The following is a 19,208-nucleotide window of genomic DNA, read 5'->3' on the forward strand; positions in this document are numbered from 1 at the left end:
TTAGTTTGTAATAGTACTGAAATGTGGGGCCAATCCCTCCCCCTTTGTTTAATGCTATATACAATGATGATTACACCAAAAGACAACCGAGGGGGGAATATACTCAGTGTGACTTAATTTTTAGAACTAGGTGCACCAATTCCAAAAATAGTCAAAAATGTGACTGGGGGGCAGCCGTACTTTTCAGACTACTTGCCACCCATTACTAGGCTACTGTGCACGTGTGTGGCAGGTTATTTCCTATGGCACACAATTATGTCCAAACATTTAAGGGAGTTCATTGATCTAAAAGTGAGACTACATCTCTAAACCGAATCTCAAAGGGAAAAAAAGGGCCATGGGTTTGATGGGCCATGAGAAACAGCTAATGGCCCCTTGAAGCTACTACAAGTCAGCTTTCTTTTTACAATACTTATGCTGATTGAAGTCTTCTTGGATTAGAAAATGTGGTATGTAGAAAGAAATAAGTTTTCTATCTGTCAGTAAAAAGTTAGCAGTGTAACCATGATTTAATGCTGAAAATGCCATTCTATTAGAATAACCTTTTGACTTGATAGTTATTTCTGTTGTTTTTATGTTTTCAACCATCACAATACTACTTAGCCAGCAATGTTCTAGTGGAAAGTTGGGAAAAAACTATGTTAACAGGTTTAAAAAAAAATAATAATAATGGTTGTAGGTTGATTTACTTTAACAAGCCTCTAAAAATGTACCTAACACATAATTTCAGCAGCTCTGGGGTTAATTGCTTTGTAATATTTGGTTACAGAGCCAACAAGGATGATATGTGTATCTATGGATTGAAAACGTTACATTACTAAACCATTGAATATTAGGATAATATTATTCAGTACTAAAGTTTAGGGTCCTAAACTGCAATCAACAGTTGTTGCTCCTATTTACCTTGTGAGTCATTACTCATTATGTTAAGAGCTCAAATATATATGTTGTGAAAAACAATGCTTATTAAAAGTTGTAAAAACAGGGTTAACAAAACTAGTGAAAGTGGCCGACTTTAGGTAAATCCCAAGACGGAAATATTTTTCAAAAACAGTGCTGCGTCAGCTTTCTGCAGAATTCAAGGGAAAAATGAAAGAGCAGCTCACAAAGTCACAAAGGTAAACCTTACAGAGTAAGGAATAAGCTAAAAAAATAAATGTTATTCCAGGTTGATTTGGGAGTATATTAAGTTATTATAGCAAGAAGATATCCATAAATAAAAAAAATTATATAAAAAAATATAATCAAAATGTCTATCAAGTACAGTGGAACAGCACCTTCAGTGTACCCACTTTGATAAACTGTATTACCTGCACTCAATCCTCACAGAGCCGTACCCCTCACTGTTCCCTAAGCTTTGGAAAAGAAAAGAAAAATCACAGCCATGGTGAATAAACAGGAAGGAGTTTGTGATAACAATCTGCATGGGCTGTGCACATCATGATGTCATCAAGAGGAAGCCAATGCACACAGTGGCTCCACATCCTTTTAAGGAGACGTGAGTCAGGCAAGCCTAGCCCAACTGAAGCCAGCAGTTTGTGTATACTCATGAGGAAACAACAGCTAATTGTGTAGACCATTAATGCTTGTTTAAGTACCTTACAGCATAATGGGTGTTCTCTGGAAAATCTCAAACTTCTTTAGCCAGATTCTGATTGGTACAGCTGTTTGAGTCACTGAAATGGGATTGCAGAAAATTCAAAATGTTTTGACATTCAGCTCATTTAAACTTTCAAATGAACTTCAGTGTTTAGATTGGACAAGAACAAAGTTTAAACTTTGCAATTCATTCAGTAGAGGTTTGACTTGTTTGCCATCATTGTGTAAATGTGTGTTGGTTGTCCCCTGTATTAAAGATTAACTCAGTCCCTCTTGCAGACTGTAGCACATTAGCTTATTATCTACAGTAGAGGACTGTAAGAACAAAAAGAGTCCTGTGTAATGAGCTTTCCCTCCCTTTCGACAAATCCACTCCTATACAATTATCTCCGATTCACTGAGCTTTTGTCAGAAACCTACCGTCTCCTCAAACTCACAGAAAGACTACGAGGACCCTGAAGAGCTGTTGTGGGCTGAGCATGAGCAATGGAGAATCATCATCAATGATTCTGCATCACTGAAGAGTTTGATAACGGGGACTAAAGATTTTAGACATCTGTAATTTACTTACTTAACTCTGGAAATGTTTTGAAAGTAGGTATTGAATTAATAATTAGTTGTGTTTTATGGTGGACTGGTGTTTCTCAGTCAATAACTTAATTTTGTGTTCCAATAAAACACTGTACACAGGGCAAAATATTATAAATTGACTCTTATAATACAGAACATCAGGGCTGCACTGTTTTCAGCAGTAATTTGTGCAAACACCCACTTCTCCTAGAAGCTCCTGGACCCAAAAACAGACAAAATATAAAATATAAATACTCAATATCCCAAAAATGAGGTATTTCTTCTTTTGTCATAAGTGAACCCATCCTCTGCCTTGTGATCAGGTTTTAATTTAACAAAGGAATAGGTTAGCTGGAGCGAGCGTGGCTCAGGAGGATGAGCAGTCGTCCACCAATCCCAGGCTTGTTGCTTCAATTCCTGGCTTCTCCTGTCACATGTCAAGTGTCCTTGGGCAACAGACTGATCCCCAACCTAGTTAGCCCACTTAGCCCACGATGAGTGCACGCCAGATGCGTAACAGCTCCCCTATTAGTGTGCGAGTGTGAGAGTGTAAATGAGAAGCAGTGTAAAGCACTTTGGGCTACAAGTAAGCACTATATCAGTGCAGATCATTTTAATTTACTTAACGAGCTCTCATTAGCAGCCCTGGTGCAACAACAAATGAGACATTCAGGGACAATAAATAACCTTGACTTTAATCTACCATTTGTCAGAAAGAGAAACCCTTGTTGACTTGACTTACCAACACATGGGAGACATTTAGCAACATAACTCTTAAAATACTTGTCCATACTTATTAAGGCTGCTGTCCAGTTAAACTGTTTCCCAGTTCAATTTAATAATTACAGGAAAGGTATGTGCTCAGAGCAGGTGTGCTATTCGAACTTAAACTGTACTGGATGCTTCAGGAAACTATGTCTACATTAAGTTGGGTACATTAAAAAATACTGTCAGTTTCTGGATTTACCTACATCCACATTAAAACACCAATAGACAATGAACTTGGTAATTCTCCTCCTAATGAGCATGTAGAGCAAGAAACTTTATATTTTCTGTTCTATAGCATAAATTATTTATAGGGGTGGGGCGACAATTGATCGATTACAAAAATACGTCGATTTACAAAACGTGCGTTGACACGTTGCAAGGTGGGCTATAAATTAACGATTTGAAAGACTTGGTACCTGGGACAATTTTGGGACAACAAAAAAAAGTTACCTCACGGTGCGTGGATTTAGTTGTTAAAGATTAACTAGAGCACAAAAATATAAATATTTGTGTTCTGAAATCACCGGATATGAATTATGCAAGACACCACAGAGATCAGCGTAAAAGAAAACTTGTGGAGCAGCTTCTTCTCTCTGTGTATGTGAGACGATGTGAGGGTGGAGCAAAATTAAGTCTCAGCAGAGAGGGACCAGACAGCTCAGGTGAAGTCAAAGTTACCTCTTAACTCAACCCGACAACACTAGTGCTCTTAAATCAACAATCTATAAGAGTAAATCATAAAAAAAAACAATTTAACGATCATAAACGTGCATAAAAGTGATCATTTCAGCTGTGCCCGCAGTTCCTCATCCACCGACATGTGTTCACCACAACAAGCTTGTTGGCTAATAGCTCTATGTACAGAGCAGGACGGGATCAGTAACAGTGACCCATTTCATGTTCATTCTTCTATTCTGTTACAGTATTTTAACTTAAGTAAACGGAACTGTTTACTCGAAAACATAAATTGCACCACATTCATTTAAATTGAATGAATAAGCTCTTACTTTGATTATATTGTGGAGAGACATCATATTAGTCTGTAAGGCACAGACTACCAGTTAAGACTGGCCTATTTATGTGGGGGAGGAATAGTTCCCTACAGTGAATATTTTGAATTATTATATCGAATTAAAAATGCTTGATGCATTAAAATCTTTAGAAAATGTTATATTATGGTAGTGAGCCAAGGGGAGTCAGGACATTGCATTATTCTATTGTTATATATTAATAAAAAAATTGAATAAGAGCTTAATTTGAAAATAATCAAGAGATTTATTGACAAAAAAAAATATGTTAGTTGCAGCCCTAATTATTTATATCAAACAGAATACAAGAGGTATGGATTTTTCATAAAAGAAGGAAAGAGCAGCTTTGTAGAATGAGCAAACCAAAATAAATATATGCTTCCTCATTTTTTGTAGTAACATGTAATTAAAATTAAAAATGGACCTGCAGTAGTTAACCTAACATTTGTCATGCTGGATCACTAATGTAGGCTGAAGCTACAGTAGATACGCAGTCACTGTCTTAATTTCCCACACAGAGTAAACCTTATAGGTGATTGTGATTTTGTCTGATTAGACCACAGTTCACAGTTCAGGAGTGTGTGCAAAATATGTAGTATTTACTACAATATCCAACATAAGCCCTGTCACAGCTTAAGGATAAGTGGTTCAGATAATGGATTAATAGATGCAACATAAACGAGTGCTAGCATGAGACTCAATCAATCCACTCTACTCCACCAAGTCCTTTCTCTCGCTCTCTCTATGCTATGATATGCTATTCTACAGACAATGCACAGCCCATCAGATACTAGTTCTTATCAAATTACAATAACAAAAAAATGCGCCAACACTTACTGAGCAAGCAGAAATCGTTGAAATTCTCTGATTGGTAAGAAGTATGAGCAAATATGGCCAGTGCTGTTCTGTGACAAAAGCACATCCACATTATGCCATCCTCATGCTATGATACAGATTATAATTCATAACTGGATTCAAATTGTTTGACGTTTGAAGTATAAGCCAACTTGGGGAGTTGGCTCATAGTTGGTTTTCAGTGCTAACATTCTTTTCTGGTCTGTGGTCTACTCTCATATGGTCTAAGATCAGCCCCTACAGTACTGGCAGTTTCCCTCAACCCTACGATACTAACAGTATCTTAGTATCATATATACAGCAAAATAATGGATGACAACCTTCACACCTTTATGGCAGCTTTAACACCACACACACATCTCCAACCCTATGCTATAAACCATACAGCCTAACTTTGTTTAACTGTGCCTATTAATACAGATTTTGTATTATCATGCTGAAAGGATGACCAGTGATGATCCTCAATCCCCATCCCCCACCCACAGGTCCAGTCTAAAATTAGGGTGCAGCGACAGCTGATCTTTCAGGAGGGTGTATTTTTAAAACTCTTTTGCAGAACGGGCCAACTTATCAGGACTGACATACCATCCTGTCACAGGTCTGCCAGAGAGGGACTTGACCCTTCTGCTACTTAAAGGCACAGACTTTCTTTTTGTTGTACAGATGTGAAGAAAGCTGTCTGCAATTACTGGTTATTGTTGGAGCTGGGCCTCAATAGCACTGGAATCAGTTGTCAGTATTGTGGTGGTGCTGCTGCTGCTGCTTCTTCTGCTAATTGTTTCTAAGCTCTATCTAACTCTCCATCTCCTTAAACCTCAACCACGCAACATTCCTGCGACTGTAAACATACAAGAAATGATTACCAGCTACAGGAATGTGTGACCTCAGACACACTTCTGTGGTGTAAATATTAAGCTAAGCAGTTAAAAGTAGATAAATTCCAAACAGCCACACATCTGCTCAATTTAAACTCTTGCAGTGGCTAATTATAGCTAAAAGTGATCACTAGTGAGTGTGACAATATCAGTTATAAGTGATGCAAATTTGCTCAAACATCCGGGTTCGGTTAACTCACAATCAACTTCCTCCCAACTGAAGAAAACTGTCAGAGCCATCCTAAAACAGAGTAATCGCTATAATGAAACAAATTCATTGTAAAAGAAAAAAAAATGCAAGTTTTACTATGTAAAAAGGCAACAGGAGCCATTCTCAATGATTCAGAATTACTTTTTTTTTCAAGAAAATAGGTTAAGGATTTATTGCTGAGTATTTTAAACAATGTAGACAACCACAGACAACCACAACTATTATTAGACCTAAATACACTAGTGCTAAAGACAGAAGCAAAAGGTTTTGTAACAGTAAATGTCATGTTTTGACTTGTTTTTACTAGGTAGTTGGTATTTTACTATGAAATTAAACTGAAATAGTGTTGACTTTAGCCTGTGTTCTACACTTCAGGGAGGCAAGTGTAGACAAAGTGTAGGATATCAGACTTCAAATGAGTGAGTTAGGCATTGAAGACAGACTAGGCATTATATCTTCCACAAAAACAACAATTTAGCCCAGCTAGGCTTACGATAATAACAAAGACTTTAGAAATCCTGAAACAATATCAACATGACACAACAGGGCTTCAGTGCCTATTAACTCCAGAATTTCATTATTAAAGGAAAATAATATCCCTGCAGGTTAGCACATGAAAGGCTTACTCCTCAGTGCAGAAACCCATTTTATCAGCTGTGGGCCATGTTTATAAAAGATCTGACTATATTTATGGACTGTAGAGCACTGACTGACCTTTCTGCTCATTAATAGAATGATAATCACAAAACCCACTTAAGGTATAAATATATCCCTGTACCATTTTGTAAAAACGTTCTATATAGGTTTATCATTTAACACCAGTGTGTTCGCAGTTTCTCACACATCAGACAATATCAGATAATAATGAATTTGTTCTGAATCACGTTCTGTCACTATCTCACTGACATGCACCTGTGCACGGGGAAATCTTCACGTGCTTCGGCTTGTGAACCAAAATGTTTTCAGGTGTGGAACAAAATGGTTAAACAAAAGAAGAGCCTTCGAAGCACACCCGACTTTCAAATATGTTACCAGGCAGCTTTTAATTGATTCAAGTCCTTTCAAGCTGTATTAACAGAAAGCTAAGAGCTGCTAGGAGGACAGGAAATTAATGTAAAGAAATATGGGGGGAGGTCTGGGTTTATACACTACAGTTGGGGTGAAGTAGAGAGGAAGTTCTCTTGTCACTTCAGAGTTCAGAGCAGAAGAGGAGTTAACCAATGTTTTCAGACAATTGTAGAATTTCTCCACTCACCTCTCTCGCTATTAAATTGAGGGCATCGTCTTCTGCCGTCGACCTCTCCTTCTTTGTGGACCTTTTCCGACCTGTGCCCTGAGTCCCCATGTTTGCTCGAACACTTAGTCACTGACTGGAGTTGGAAAAAGTCACTCTCGTGGTCCAACGGCGCGCTGAATAATCCCAACAGAGTAGTGGCTGTGGGTGGCGGCTCTCATGTGTCGCAAAAGCTGGCGCGTTAGGGGACGAGGAGATACAAAAGGAAACCGCGTCTGGTTGCGTTTGTTCACAGCGTCGGTCACTTGTCATGCATCCGTTTTAACACCTCTTCCTGTGTTTCTGCAGCGACGCACCGAGTCGCGAAGAGAAGAAGTCCGCGTCAAACTGTGTCGGTGACAAGCGGCATCTGGCCCACGTGCGATTCTTGATGCGTTTACCAGCAAGTTCGAACCGTTCTATGTCACTAACCGTGTCCTCTCCTGTCTGTCACAAACACATATAGTTTGGAAAAAGTAGCAAGTTTTGTAGCTAAACTACAACTGAAGGTTTTACAACGGTGTCGTTTTTTTTTTCAATCTATTAGAAAGACGTATGAAACCACTATCTGATGGTTTTTCCGACGAACGTCAAAAGCCTGTACTCAATCAAGCTGCGTTCATGTGCACTCGGATAAAAAGCGAACAATGTACAGTAACAGTGGCACTGAACCACAAAGTAAAAGCAGATAATCGGTATCTCCTGTTCCCGAAAAAAAGCCACGTTTAGTAATAGGAATTTATTATTACATTTAATATAATAATATAATTTATTATTCTTGTGTGCTATTAGTACTAGTATTTCTGCAGATAACTATCTGAAATCAAAAAAGTGTTTTGCAACATTTAAAGCCAAGATAGACCTACTTAAAAATTTACATTTCAAAATAATATTCTTCAAGCTTCAATGTCTACAGTTAGCACAGCATAGCTACATTTCAGATTAAATTAACAGTTGTTAATTTGTTTTCACTTACACTAGTAGAATAAGAGTATTAACTGCTAGTGTATCAAAGTGTGGATTTCATTTCCTCATTTTCTACAATTAAAAAAAGACACCAGAGTGTGTCAGGGTCAGGAGTTTTCTCAGAGCCATTGAATGCAACATCAATCCCTGGACATGACTCCAAACCTGTTCGGGGGTTCAGGGCTTCGGGTCTATAGCAGCCTCTCACACATTCTCTGCTATTTTTAAAGATGACCACTTAGTTCTTGTGTTTCTTAAAGGGCTAGACAAGAACTCAGTTTTGAAAAGTTGCCAGTAAAACATAATGTAGATCCCATAATCTTGATGTAATAGCACAGTATACTGTTTACACTATATTGATATTTTAGACTCTGCCTTAAGTCTAAAGTCATATGAATTTTCTATCAAGTTAAAAAAAAAACAGCTACACACATGTAGTTTAATTTTTTAACTGGTAGATGAAGATTCCTACATGTTCTTTTATTTTTTTATTTTTATATTACAAACCCCATTTCCAGAAGAGTTAGGCTACTGCGTAAATGTGAATAAAAAGAAAATTAAATGATACACCTGTATTGATTTTGGGTAGTATTTGTTTTGAGCATAGCATGCTGTTCTCTCACAAGGTGATTAACGTAAAAAAATCACAACAGGCTAAACGAAAATTTGTTCAGGTCTAATGACATTCTGTATTTAAACAGTCTTCTTCATCATGCTGTTCAGCTTTTGACATCATGTGACCAAGACAGCACCTAACAATTGACAGGTTATTGAGACATTGACATTTTTTGTTGTGTTATACCCATGAATCTTGTTAGCTTTTAATTCGATAAATCAAAATCAAAATCAGAAATGCTTTATTAATTCCCTAGGGCCAGTTGTTTGAGATGAAGAAATTACCATTGCATGCTTCCACTTCATTTATTCAACACCTGAGTGTTTTTCTTGGGTGGAAATCACTGCTTGGGTTCAGGAACACCCCTAAAAACCATTGGCAGTGGACACAGTTTGTTGCTGGATCCACAAATAAGCTTAAAGTCTATCGTGCAAAAAACAAGCATATCTAAACGTGAAACAAAAACACCACCACCTTTGCTAAACCTGAGCATCTTAAGAATTAACTATGGTGAAGTGGACTGACTATTTCGAAATGTAAAATTCTCTAAAATCACAGATGATGCTTCCGCAATGCTAAAGAGGAGAGGGATCATCTGACTTGTTATCAGGGCACAATTTAAAGGTCAGCATCTGTGTTAATATGGGGGTGCATTAGTGTATATCATTAATGTTAAATGATATAGGTTTTGGATCAACATAGACTGTTGAGTTTCAGCTGAAAAAGTGTGCATATTAGTCAGGAAGGACAAAGTTTTGACATGAAAAAGAGTCTGTAAAAGCTAATCCACTGTGGAGCTGAACTAGTTGTTCATAATTTAAAATATAAATCATTGCTCAATATTTAGTATAGTGCTGCACAAAATACCATATAAAAACATAACATAACCCAGAGTAAATAAAAAATAGTCTGCGATCGCTCTCTAACATCATGTGACATTACTGACAGTGGATCAGTGAAATCGTTGCATTGTCTCTTCATGGTTGCACTGAGTTGTAATAGATGAAATGCTGCCCTCCAGTGTTCATATACCGCAATTTAAGAAAACAGACAGGAAAGCAGGCCAGCTGCAGCGTCTGGAGAATCCCCAGGGTAGTAAGTGGTGGGTGGGGGATATTTCTGTGTGCATTTTGTAATGACTAATTATTTTCCCTCGAACATAAACAATGCTCGTTAATCTCATTTACTATACTACATTAAGGCCACCATTTCCCCTAAACCGTTTCAGTTCCCCTTTGGCATACTTAGAAATCACAGAAAATGTTTCTGGTTAGTGTTACTAACCAGAAACATTACACTTAATGTTACTGTTTAAAAATTTTGAAGTGTGTGAGGTGTGATGAGCATAAATAGTTGAGAAAGCATGTGATTGCTTATCTACAATTGGCTGGAAGGCTCAGGAGTGGGTGTGTACAAGGAAGTGAAATCATTTGTTGGCTCTTAACGAGTTCAGACTAGACTTTGGTTTTGCTTTTATTTTCTATAAACCAAAGTCAAGCTGGAACAGGCTTTACAACACATAAGCCCTAACAACTCATCTGTACAGACTGGATTAGGTGTTAAAGGACCACAGGATCAAGACCAAACGACTTTGGCTGGCTTCTTCTTTTCTTGTTCACCTGTGTTGTCTCACTGTTTGTGATTTATCAAACTTTGTTCATGGGGGAAACTCTCCAAACCTCACCAGGAGGAGCTCAACGCCATGGTGTCACCTTTAACAGACCAGTGCGGACCCTCAGGGTTAAGATGGTACTTCTAGGAAGTTCTGGTGTGGGAAAGTCAAGTTTGGCGCTTCGATTCAGCAAGGATGAATTTAGGACTGTATCACCTACTGTTGGCTGTGAGTTCATGACCATAAAAGCTGTAGATAGCAGTGGTTAAATATGCCACATAACATTTATTTTTAGATTTATCTTAAATACACTTGTTTGCCATTTTGCTGTGACCTAGCTTTGATGATACTTTCATGTCTATAACTTAAATGAAGTGACATTGCACTAGGAGATAGTTGTCCTATCGTAATGGACTAAAAGAAGGTGAAGACAATTACCAGGCTTTTGACCAAACATAAAATATATGTTACTTAAATTTCCATTTTATTGCTAACTGCTTGTCTGCATCTTTATTCTCTAAAAAAATGTTTAAGAATGACTTTATGGATTTCTGACCAATACATCCACCTCCTGTAAATTCAAAGGTCTGAATAACAAACACAGAGTGGTATCAATCTTCTAATCTATCTGTAGATCTGTATCTGCAAGCCCCAGGACTTGCTCCCTTCTGAGGCTACAAGGCCTCATTAAGGTTTTCTGAAGTCCTATTGTGACTTACCCCATGCTTTTGAAGTTGTAGTTGAAGGTTTTCTTAAGCTCTGTGGAATGAGCCCTCTTGAGCACAGATATCTGGTCTAAGGCTTTCCAAGAGCCTCAGAATCCCACTTTAGGTCCTGGATAGCGTCTTGAGTCTTTCTGAGGGCAATATAAAGCCGGGGGCCTTGTAAATCCTCAAGCCAGCCTTTGGTCCCCACACACTCTGAGCCCAAGAATCCTGGAAGAAAACTGGCAGCAGTATTGTGAACAAACATTTGCCATTTTTGACTAGATTCCTACAGTCATCACAAATATGGTCCAGTTGTGACCCTTGATAAGAACTCATTATTAAACAAATTGATCTCCTGTGGTGACATGCTACATTTGTTCCTTCTAGGTGCTTACTTGACCCGGGTGGTGCATCTGAGTGATGTCACTCTTCGCTTTGAGATATGGGACACGGCAGGCCAAGAAAAGTACCACAGTGTCACCCCACTCTACTACAGAGGAGCCCACACAGCACTGTTGATCTATGACATTAGTAAAAAGGTAGAGGGGCCAGGTATATGAACTTGTTTTTTATTTTTTTTTTATCTTGGCTGGTGTGTACAGTGTTGAGTGTGTGACTCTGTTGTTATAGGAAACATTTATTAGAGCTCAAATGTGGCTCAAAGAACTTGAGAAACAGTACATTCCAGGATCTACTGTCATATGGCTGGTTGGCAACAAGGGTGATCTGACTCAGGATCGGCAAGTCTCAGTGCAGGTACTGACAATGAAAATAACTTTTCCTAATCACAATCAACCCTGTTATTCTATCATACAGTTTCTGATTTCTTCATGTCCTCATACAGGAAGGGCAGGCTCTGGCCAGTGACAGGGGTTTGTCCTTTACAGAGACATCAGCCCTATCAGGGGATCAAGTCAGCGAGTTGTTGCTAGCTATAGGTAAGGAACCATGTCCCCAAACAGCCACCATTGTTGATCATAGGTTTTGAAAAGCACTCATCTGTCAGTAGAGAGCAGCAGATCTCAACTTATGGAGCAAGTATACTTCATTGTCATTAATCTGAAGAGATTTGATGGCACTACAAAATACATCTTACAGTTGCGTCTGCTGCTTCATGTGTGCACAGCCCCTTGTGATACATCTGCGATACCTCTGGTAACCGAGCTATGATTCAGCCCACAGAGTATACGAGTGTGTTGGAGCGCAGCAGGGGGGTCTGTCAGAGTGGCAAGAGACACCACACATGGATCTGCATCATAGGGACGCATTCAATCCTTTTGGATCCTGCTGCAAAGTTGGGCCCTAATTTCTGTAACTGTCTGATGTGTTGCTGCCTTTGGTGATTCACTGACTCCGTCTTATTTGAAGTGACAGGTCGTCTTGATAAACATAAAGTCTGGACACAGTGGAAGACAGTTTAGCCGTTGGTATCAAGTGTTTTTAGTACATATTTGTAAAGTGTGGACACAGAGAATGAGTCTTAATATAAGTACACAAAAATACTGGCAGGTGGGGTCAAAACAGTCATTTGATTTCAGAAGGAATATTTTTATAGTGTCATCAATTTTAATATTGTATTATGTTATATTTTATATTGTATATGATCTTTGGACCAGAAAGTTATGCTGTTTTTATTTTAACTACCAATAAAGTCTCTGTGATCACTTACATTAGGATTGTAAGTGCATCTTCTTTCCCCACAGCACAACATTGTAAAGTGACTCCTCTCCCATGTAGTCTCTTACTCTTTGAATTTTAAAAAAAAAATCATCATGTTTTCAACATTCACACAGCAAATTATCTCTGCAGGATGACTCCAAGTGTGGAGTTTTTATTGCCTGCTGATTTAAAACATGCTCTTTGATGACAATTGTCACTGAAAAGTGATTTTATTGTGTTGATTGAAACCAAGCTTCTGTAGGGCCAGAAAGTCTGCTGGTCCTTATTTGATTTGAATGCCTCAGAGAAATAAAGAAACATCTCATGCTGATAAGATGAAATGTAGCACAGAATAAAAAACAGCTGATTGGTAGTAAAAGCAACCCTTGGGCTGTTTCACAATGTGCAGATGTGCTGTAATGATCTCAGTCAGAAGGGTTCTAAAATTAATAAGTGTCATATATTTAATGTACATGCTCATGTAGCTGAACAATAAACTGAACAAAACAATGAAAAACTGGGGTCTGTTAATCATTTAAAAGATGTAAATTGTGAATGACACAGCCATCAATATGCAGGCAATGTAGACACTGAATCATTCAAACAAGCAATATGAAAAGGAGCAATAGGTTGCGTGAGACATGTGATACATATGTCTTAAAAAGGCAGTTGACTCGCTTTGCAGACACAACATTAGATTAGTGAAAAGAGGAAAAAATATCAGATTTTCAATAACTGTTAATATGACCTGCTTTGCAAGTTTTTAAATGTAAATGTGTGAAAAAACAACTTATAGCTTCTGGACATGTGTGCATTATCCATGAGGAATAGCATATGATAGAAGAGTGTAGCAGAGCAGGTGGGGAACCATGGGTGGAACGGTACAAACACTTTAGACTGCTTCTTATTCACTCACATGCAGCTGGCCAATGCTCTCCAGGAGCAACTAAGTAGGAGTTAAGTGTCTTGCTCAAGGACACTTCAACATGTGACAGGAGGAGCCGGGGATTGAACCAACAACTGTGGCATTGGTTTACATCCAGCTCTACCTTCCTGCACCACCGTCACCCCGAGAGCCAAATGGATTCATTGTAAGTGCCGTGCTCAGGCTAGTTCCTATGTTGCACACGGTGGCTTTAATTTCCAGTACTTGCTAAAGAACAAATGAATTTTGTTTTTGATATTTGCTAAATTTTAAAACCTTGATACTGATCAATGTATTCTAATGAAGAAAGCAAAAAAAAAAAAAAAGGCTACAAAAGATAACTAATAGAAGTGTTATGTTAGAGAAGTTGGCCCCACAGAAGAAAAAATATATAATGAAATAAATATTCAATTATGCAAAGCATTTTCACTGCTCAGTCCAACCATTGTTACTGTCAGCTGTTGGTCCGTAAACTCTGGCTGTGAGAAAGTTAGATGCCTGTTTTTTTCTTCACAGCTAAACAGCCATATCCTCTCTCTGGCCTGATGCCTCTGCTCCTACTCACAGGAGGCATCAGTGTCTGGAGAATAATCAAAAGAAGAGGAAAATCTAAGAACTAAGTCTCATTATTTGACTATTATATGACAACCAACCATGGCAGTCATAGTTAGAATCTAATTAATGACTTAACCCCTAACATGGTATAATTCTTGGTAATGTTAAAACTGTCGTACCATTTGGCACCAAAGGACACTATAGCCAGAGGGACAGTTATGTTTTCTTACTGCACTTTCTTAATTCACTTCCTGACTTCAGCCGTGTGACATCAATCCATCAACATGTGAAATTTTCCCGTTTACCACAGAAGTATAGTGAAGACAAAAAAAATAAAAAATCCAATAACCCAACCGGTCGAGGCAGATGGCCGTCCACCCTGAGCCTGGTTCTGCTGGAGGTTTCTTCCGTTAAAGGGAGTTTTTCCTGTCCACTGTTGCCTATGGCTTGCTCCAGGGGGAACTGTTGGGTTCTCTTTATATATCTTTATAATCTTGACTTTATTCTGTAAAGTGCCCTGAGATGACTTTGTTGTGAATTGGCGCTATATAAATAAAGTTGAATTGAAAAATTGAATTGAATAAAAATTATTAGCTAGAAGGCCGCTGGTTTGAATCCCTCAATTGGCTGCTGCCTTTCTGTGTGGAGTTTGCATGTTCTCCTCGTGCTTGCGTGAGTTTCCTCTGGGAACTCTGGTTTCCAACATAGGCACAGGTAACAGGTAATATGATTACCTACTTCTTCTTGCCCATTGCTGAGTAATTACAGGAACCATTTTAGCAAAAATCCAAAAATCTGGAAGATATTTGTTTGTCTTTGTAAATCACTTCAACATGCACATCTGCCTGTTTGGAAGTCATTTCAGGAAACTTTAATTTTCTTTTACTGAACAAATCACTGACAATGTCGCCTGAAAATGAAAGACTACAACTAATTTGCAATTGTTTCAAAATTCCGGAAAAAACAAGTAAAATGTTGACGCATGTGTTGGTTAAGCAACAAAACATACAGGGATGGTAGAAGTACACAAGCTCACTGTCTGACTTAAAGTACAAGTAGTTGCCTAAACTAATACTTGACTACAAAGTACCATTTCAAATTCTTGCTCTAAAATGTACAAAAGTAAAATCTCAGACCTAGTTCTTTCCATTCAGCTGACTTCCCAGGTTGGTTATTTGGCACTTGCTTTCCTTGCAGCCTCTTCATGGTTCCCCTTTGCCTGCAGGATCCCAAGGTACTTGCAGCTGTCCTCAACATCTGGTAGTACAATCCTCTCACTTCTGACTACCTTCCCTCTCCATCTGACCATGCTCACCCAGTCCAAATGAAATTTCAATGTCCTGGCTGTAGATCCTAGCGGTGTGGATCAGTCTGGTGTGTCGTGTTCAGTCCTGGCATTCAGCTTTATGTCATCCATGTAGGGTAGGTGGCTGATGGTTGTGCCATTCTGTAGTTGAGCAAAACACAGGTTTTGGGGCGGTAGTTCAATGGGATTGGTCAATTCTTCAGTCATTCTTCAATCCTCTCAGGATCAAGATTGTTTTGAGTAAATTTTAATCTACTCAATCACACTATGTGTCAATTTATTCCCACTTTTTTTTGGTAAATAATAATCACATTTTTTCACGTGTAAAGACAAAGGAAGATTCTGCTGCACTTCCAGTTTGATCTCATGGTATGTTTGTTAGTCTTGGTTCCTATAGATTCTGGTTTAGTAACATAGCATTTCATTCAATAAAATAACGTGTAGTTATTGTTTTTTTTTAAAAAAAAAAAGAATTTTCACATGACAACATGCCAAAGCTTTTGCCTCCCATGTTGCTACCAGTATCTGGAAAATAAAGCAAACAATGAACCAAAAAAACAATAATTTGTTGGTTGGAAGCTGAAAGAACATTTCATGTGTAGGAATGAAAACTGTATTTCCAGAACAAGCTGATGCAGTGTTTCCTGAGCCAAGTGTGAATGCTCCATTAGGCTGTAACTGAACCAAAACCCGATTGTTGAGGTTATGGTGAAACAACACCAATACAGTGAAGAGAGGCAAAATAGGCAAATGACTGCACTGGAAAACCTTAAAAGAGAATTTAATAAGAGGACTGAGACAGAGAATGATATTGGATGATTATAATTACACATATTATTACAGAGAGGCTTGAAACAATCTTACAGACAAAACCCTTTTTAAGAAGTGAATTTCTCTCTGTACTTTATACATCACTCTGATTAAAAGAAAACAAAATACTTATTTAATATCTACAAATGAGCGACTAATTGAGGGAAAAGTAGTGACGGCAAAGGTCATAGCATATGGTTCATTTCATTGTCATCCTCCAAGCACTGAGTGAGGCTTAGTGGCCTGTTTGTTAACATGTATTTTCTGTAGAAATATAACAATTTCTTTATCATCTAAATCCTCTAACAAATCCATTTAACTTAAGAAAAATAAATAGTACCAATTAACCAATTAACATTGTCAATTACAATTTGAATATACCACTTTGTTAAAAAAACAAACGCAGTGATTACTTTTAAATAGCTACAAGTACATTTTCTTAGTAAATTTCTCATTTATTTAAATACCTCTATACAGAACAACACAATTCACAAGTCTACTGCAAATACATTGTGTCACAATACAAACATTGTGTCTTCTTTCTTTAGAGAGTCACCGTGTAGAGAGACGGGGGCACAGTGTGACTTATAACAAACCCCATATCCAGCAGTCCAATCATGTTATGTAAGTCGGGTGCCCGATTTTATATAGTCTACTGTAAATGTTTAGTTTAGAATTGGTGCTATATGAATAAAAAGAAATGAAAAAAAATCTCTGTTCATTTAATTTAAGTCCAGTACAGGTAAAGCAACCAGTTACCTAATTTTAAGTTTGGGTTTAAATCCTTAATAAACATATTTATTAAACATAACAAATCATAAAAGCTATAATATGAAAGAATGTATAATTAAGTTGCATTTAAGTTTTTGGACTGGCTAAGTACCAGCTAACTGCGCACAGGTTTTAACAAGATGTTCCAATCTTCTTTGTTTTATTTGCAGTGGGTGATGTCATATAGATAACGATGGCACATGAAGAACCTTTTGGACACAACTCACACCTGTAAATCACATGTATGCCCTACATGCACGGCTACTGTAGCAATGTTAGTGCATATCGATAAAGTCAAATAACATAGTGGCACAAGAAGGCCACATTTTCAAGTTAAAGCGGTCCCATCCCGGTTGGCAGTCTCTAAAATATCAAAATGCATTATTTAATTAGAGTTTACTCACTTAACTTTCAGTGTATTACTAACTGTAATAAAGTGACAAATTGTGGTCAGAAGAAAAAAAAACATTCAGCCACACACTGCTCCATCTCCTCCTCATGAGCCCTGGGTCATTACAGGTTTCTGCAGGGAGAGAGAGAGGGAGACACATCGATTGGCTCTTTTGATTAAGAAGCACACGATCTAGTCATTTTATGCTTTGATTGCGTTAATTTATTTATTGGTCATCATCAAATCATCAATAGCAAGCCAGACAAAAAAGAAAAAAAAAAAAAAAAGAAGGAGGAACTTCACAACAGGTTCCTAATGTCTGGGCCAAAACAATTTGTAAATGACTTTGGAATCATTGTGTGAGACTGTAAATGATTACTAAGGCTGAAGAAAAGCCACAAACAACTAAAACACAGAAGATAGTATTTGTTCTCTTCGGTAAATTGATTTATTTAAAGTTAAAGTTAGTGAAATTAAGAAACCCAAGTAGTTTTTAGAGAAAATAAAATCCAGAAAAGGATTTAGCACTTACTTGTATCATGGAACATCATTTATTATTAACTTGAATAACTGAATAAAGAGTTAATGTTGCGCATACTGCACATATTCACTTATAAGACTATTGTATAAAGTATAAAGTAGTGTGTGTGTGTGAGGGTGTGTGTTGGTGGGGTCATACCGCACAGGTTGACTTCGGCTTAGGCTTGGCCACTGGGTTCCTCTGTGTCAGGGAGCCTGTGTAGAGGGAGTTCCTCACAAACCTGCCCACCTGGCCTGGAGACAAACACCAACTACATTAACCAATACAATGATATTCTACTGGCTCCACAACGATGTAGGGATACACTTGTCTTTGAAATTTGGTTACACACCAAAAACTTTACTGACAATTACAATTACAACAATTACTGACAAAGGCCTAAATAAGGTGTAGGTAACAGAAAACAACATAATACTCTGATCGAAGTAAAAATATGACCATTTACACCACAAAATACCTGTGGAAAATCTGAATGTCGATAATTTGATAATGTGTTGTCCTGCTGGGGATAAGAAAAGTCATAGTACAATGGGAAACTGTGTTCATTGGGTCACAAAAGGGATCATAATGTTCCCTGAGTTTAACAAGGTTACGATGTTCTGTGGTGGTGGACCCTGGGGATTATGCTCAAAAGCCAGTTCTTACTTGTGGGAAAGTTGTGGGAAAGCTTTCTTGCTTGGATCGGGATTGCAGACTAGAACACACCAAAGTGGGAGACAAACGGAAAGACAAAAAAAGAAAAAGAAAATCTGAGAATGTGGGAACACATATCGCCTATCAGCATTTTTGGCATCTTGCAGTATAGAAATATGTATCAGAGGCAGAGCTGCTTTGGGGATAAACGTGGTAGAAAGAAGGAGTGGTCCGAGAGCTAGGAGACTAATCCAAGACCACCAACTCAAGGCATTCAGTCAGCTTATAAAGCTGCATCTATCCTTCTGAATCACTAAAAACCACTTGTTTACCACAAAGGGGGAAAAAAGCAAAGCTTTTATATAACTGCTCTGACTTTGAATGAAATGAAAGTGAATTTAAAGTTTTTTACCTTTCTTCTTTTATCCACTGGCATGCCAGCAGCATTAAGAGCAGCAATCCTATTCTCTATGTACGACACCTGAGGATAGAAAAGAATATATCTGCTGTTCTTGACTCTTATAAGGAATATTCCAT

At 37.9% G+C, this 19,208-nt stretch overlaps 3 protein-coding genes across 36 annotated transcripts in view; 1 reads left to right on the top strand and 2 right to left on the bottom strand.

Moving 5' to 3' along the window:
* The window catches only part of lrrfip1a (leucine rich repeat (in FLII) interacting protein 1a), a 42,043-nt gene extending 34,248 nt beyond the window's left edge, over positions 1–7,795 (bottom strand). For 14 of the 29 annotated variants that reach the window (XM_067515197.1, XM_067515192.1, XM_067515188.1 and 11 more), the window contains exon 1: positions 7,162–7,790. In XM_067515197.1, coding sequence (XP_067371298.1) covers positions 7,162–7,251 — 90 coding nt within the window. In that variant the 5' untranslated portion in view covers positions 7,252–7,790. Of the gene's footprint in view, positions 1–5,895; positions 5,937–7,161 lie in introns of all 29 variants that reach the window. The other 15 variants (XM_067515204.1, XM_067515203.1, XM_067515202.1 and 12 more) reach the window with 7 other exon arrangements.
* Positions 7,796–10,184: 2,389 nt separating this feature from the next.
* Positions 10,185–13,256, top strand: LOC137133558 (ras-related protein Rab-17-like). The gene is made up of 5 exons (XM_067517282.1): positions 10,185–10,601; positions 11,468–11,619; positions 11,711–11,836; positions 11,925–12,018; positions 12,256–13,256. Exons 1-5 carry the CDS (start codon positions 10,421–10,423, stop codon positions 12,384–12,386), a joined length of 684 nt encoding a protein of 227 aa, XP_067373383.1. The 5' UTR covers positions 10,185–10,420; the 3' UTR covers positions 12,387–13,256.
* A 3,034-nt stretch (positions 13,257–16,290) lies between these two features.
* mlphb (melanophilin b) overlaps positions 16,291–19,208 on the bottom strand; it is a 49,032-nt gene continuing 46,114 nt past the window's right edge. For all 6 annotated transcript variants that reach the window (XM_067516842.1, XM_067516846.1, XM_067516845.1 and 3 more), the window contains 4 exons: positions 19,084–19,152; positions 18,684–18,732; positions 18,177–18,271; positions 16,291–17,629 (listed from right to left, as the gene is read on the bottom strand). In XM_067516842.1, the coding sequence (XP_067372943.1) occupies positions 17,603–17,629; positions 18,177–18,271; positions 18,684–18,732; positions 19,084–19,152 (240 nt within the window). In that variant the 3' untranslated portion in view covers positions 16,291–17,602. The remainder of the gene's footprint in view (positions 17,630–18,176; positions 18,272–18,683; positions 18,733–19,083; positions 19,153–19,208) is intronic.

This window comes from Channa argus, chromosome 9, assembly GCF_033026475.1.
Source record: "Channa argus isolate prfri chromosome 9, Channa argus male v1.0, whole genome shotgun sequence".
NCBI classification, from domain to species: Eukaryota; Metazoa; Chordata; class Actinopteri; order Anabantiformes; family Channidae; genus Channa; species Channa argus.

What these genes read in the sequence shown, in the direction of transcription:
- LOC137133558 (XM_067517282.1), top strand. Translation starts at nt 10,421, where the DNA reads ATGGGGGAAACTCTCCAAACCTCACCAGGAGGAGCTCAACGCCATGGT. An exon ending in TGTATCACCTACTGTTGGCT is followed by an intron (nt 10,602 to 11,467) that starts GTGAGTTCATGA and finishes TGTTCCTTCTAG; the next exon opens with GTGCTTACTTGACCCGGGTG. An exon ending in ATCGGCAAGTCTCAGTGCAG is followed by an intron (nt 11,837 to 11,924) that starts GTACTGACAATG and finishes GTCCTCATACAG; the next exon opens with GAAGGGCAGGCTCTGGCCAG.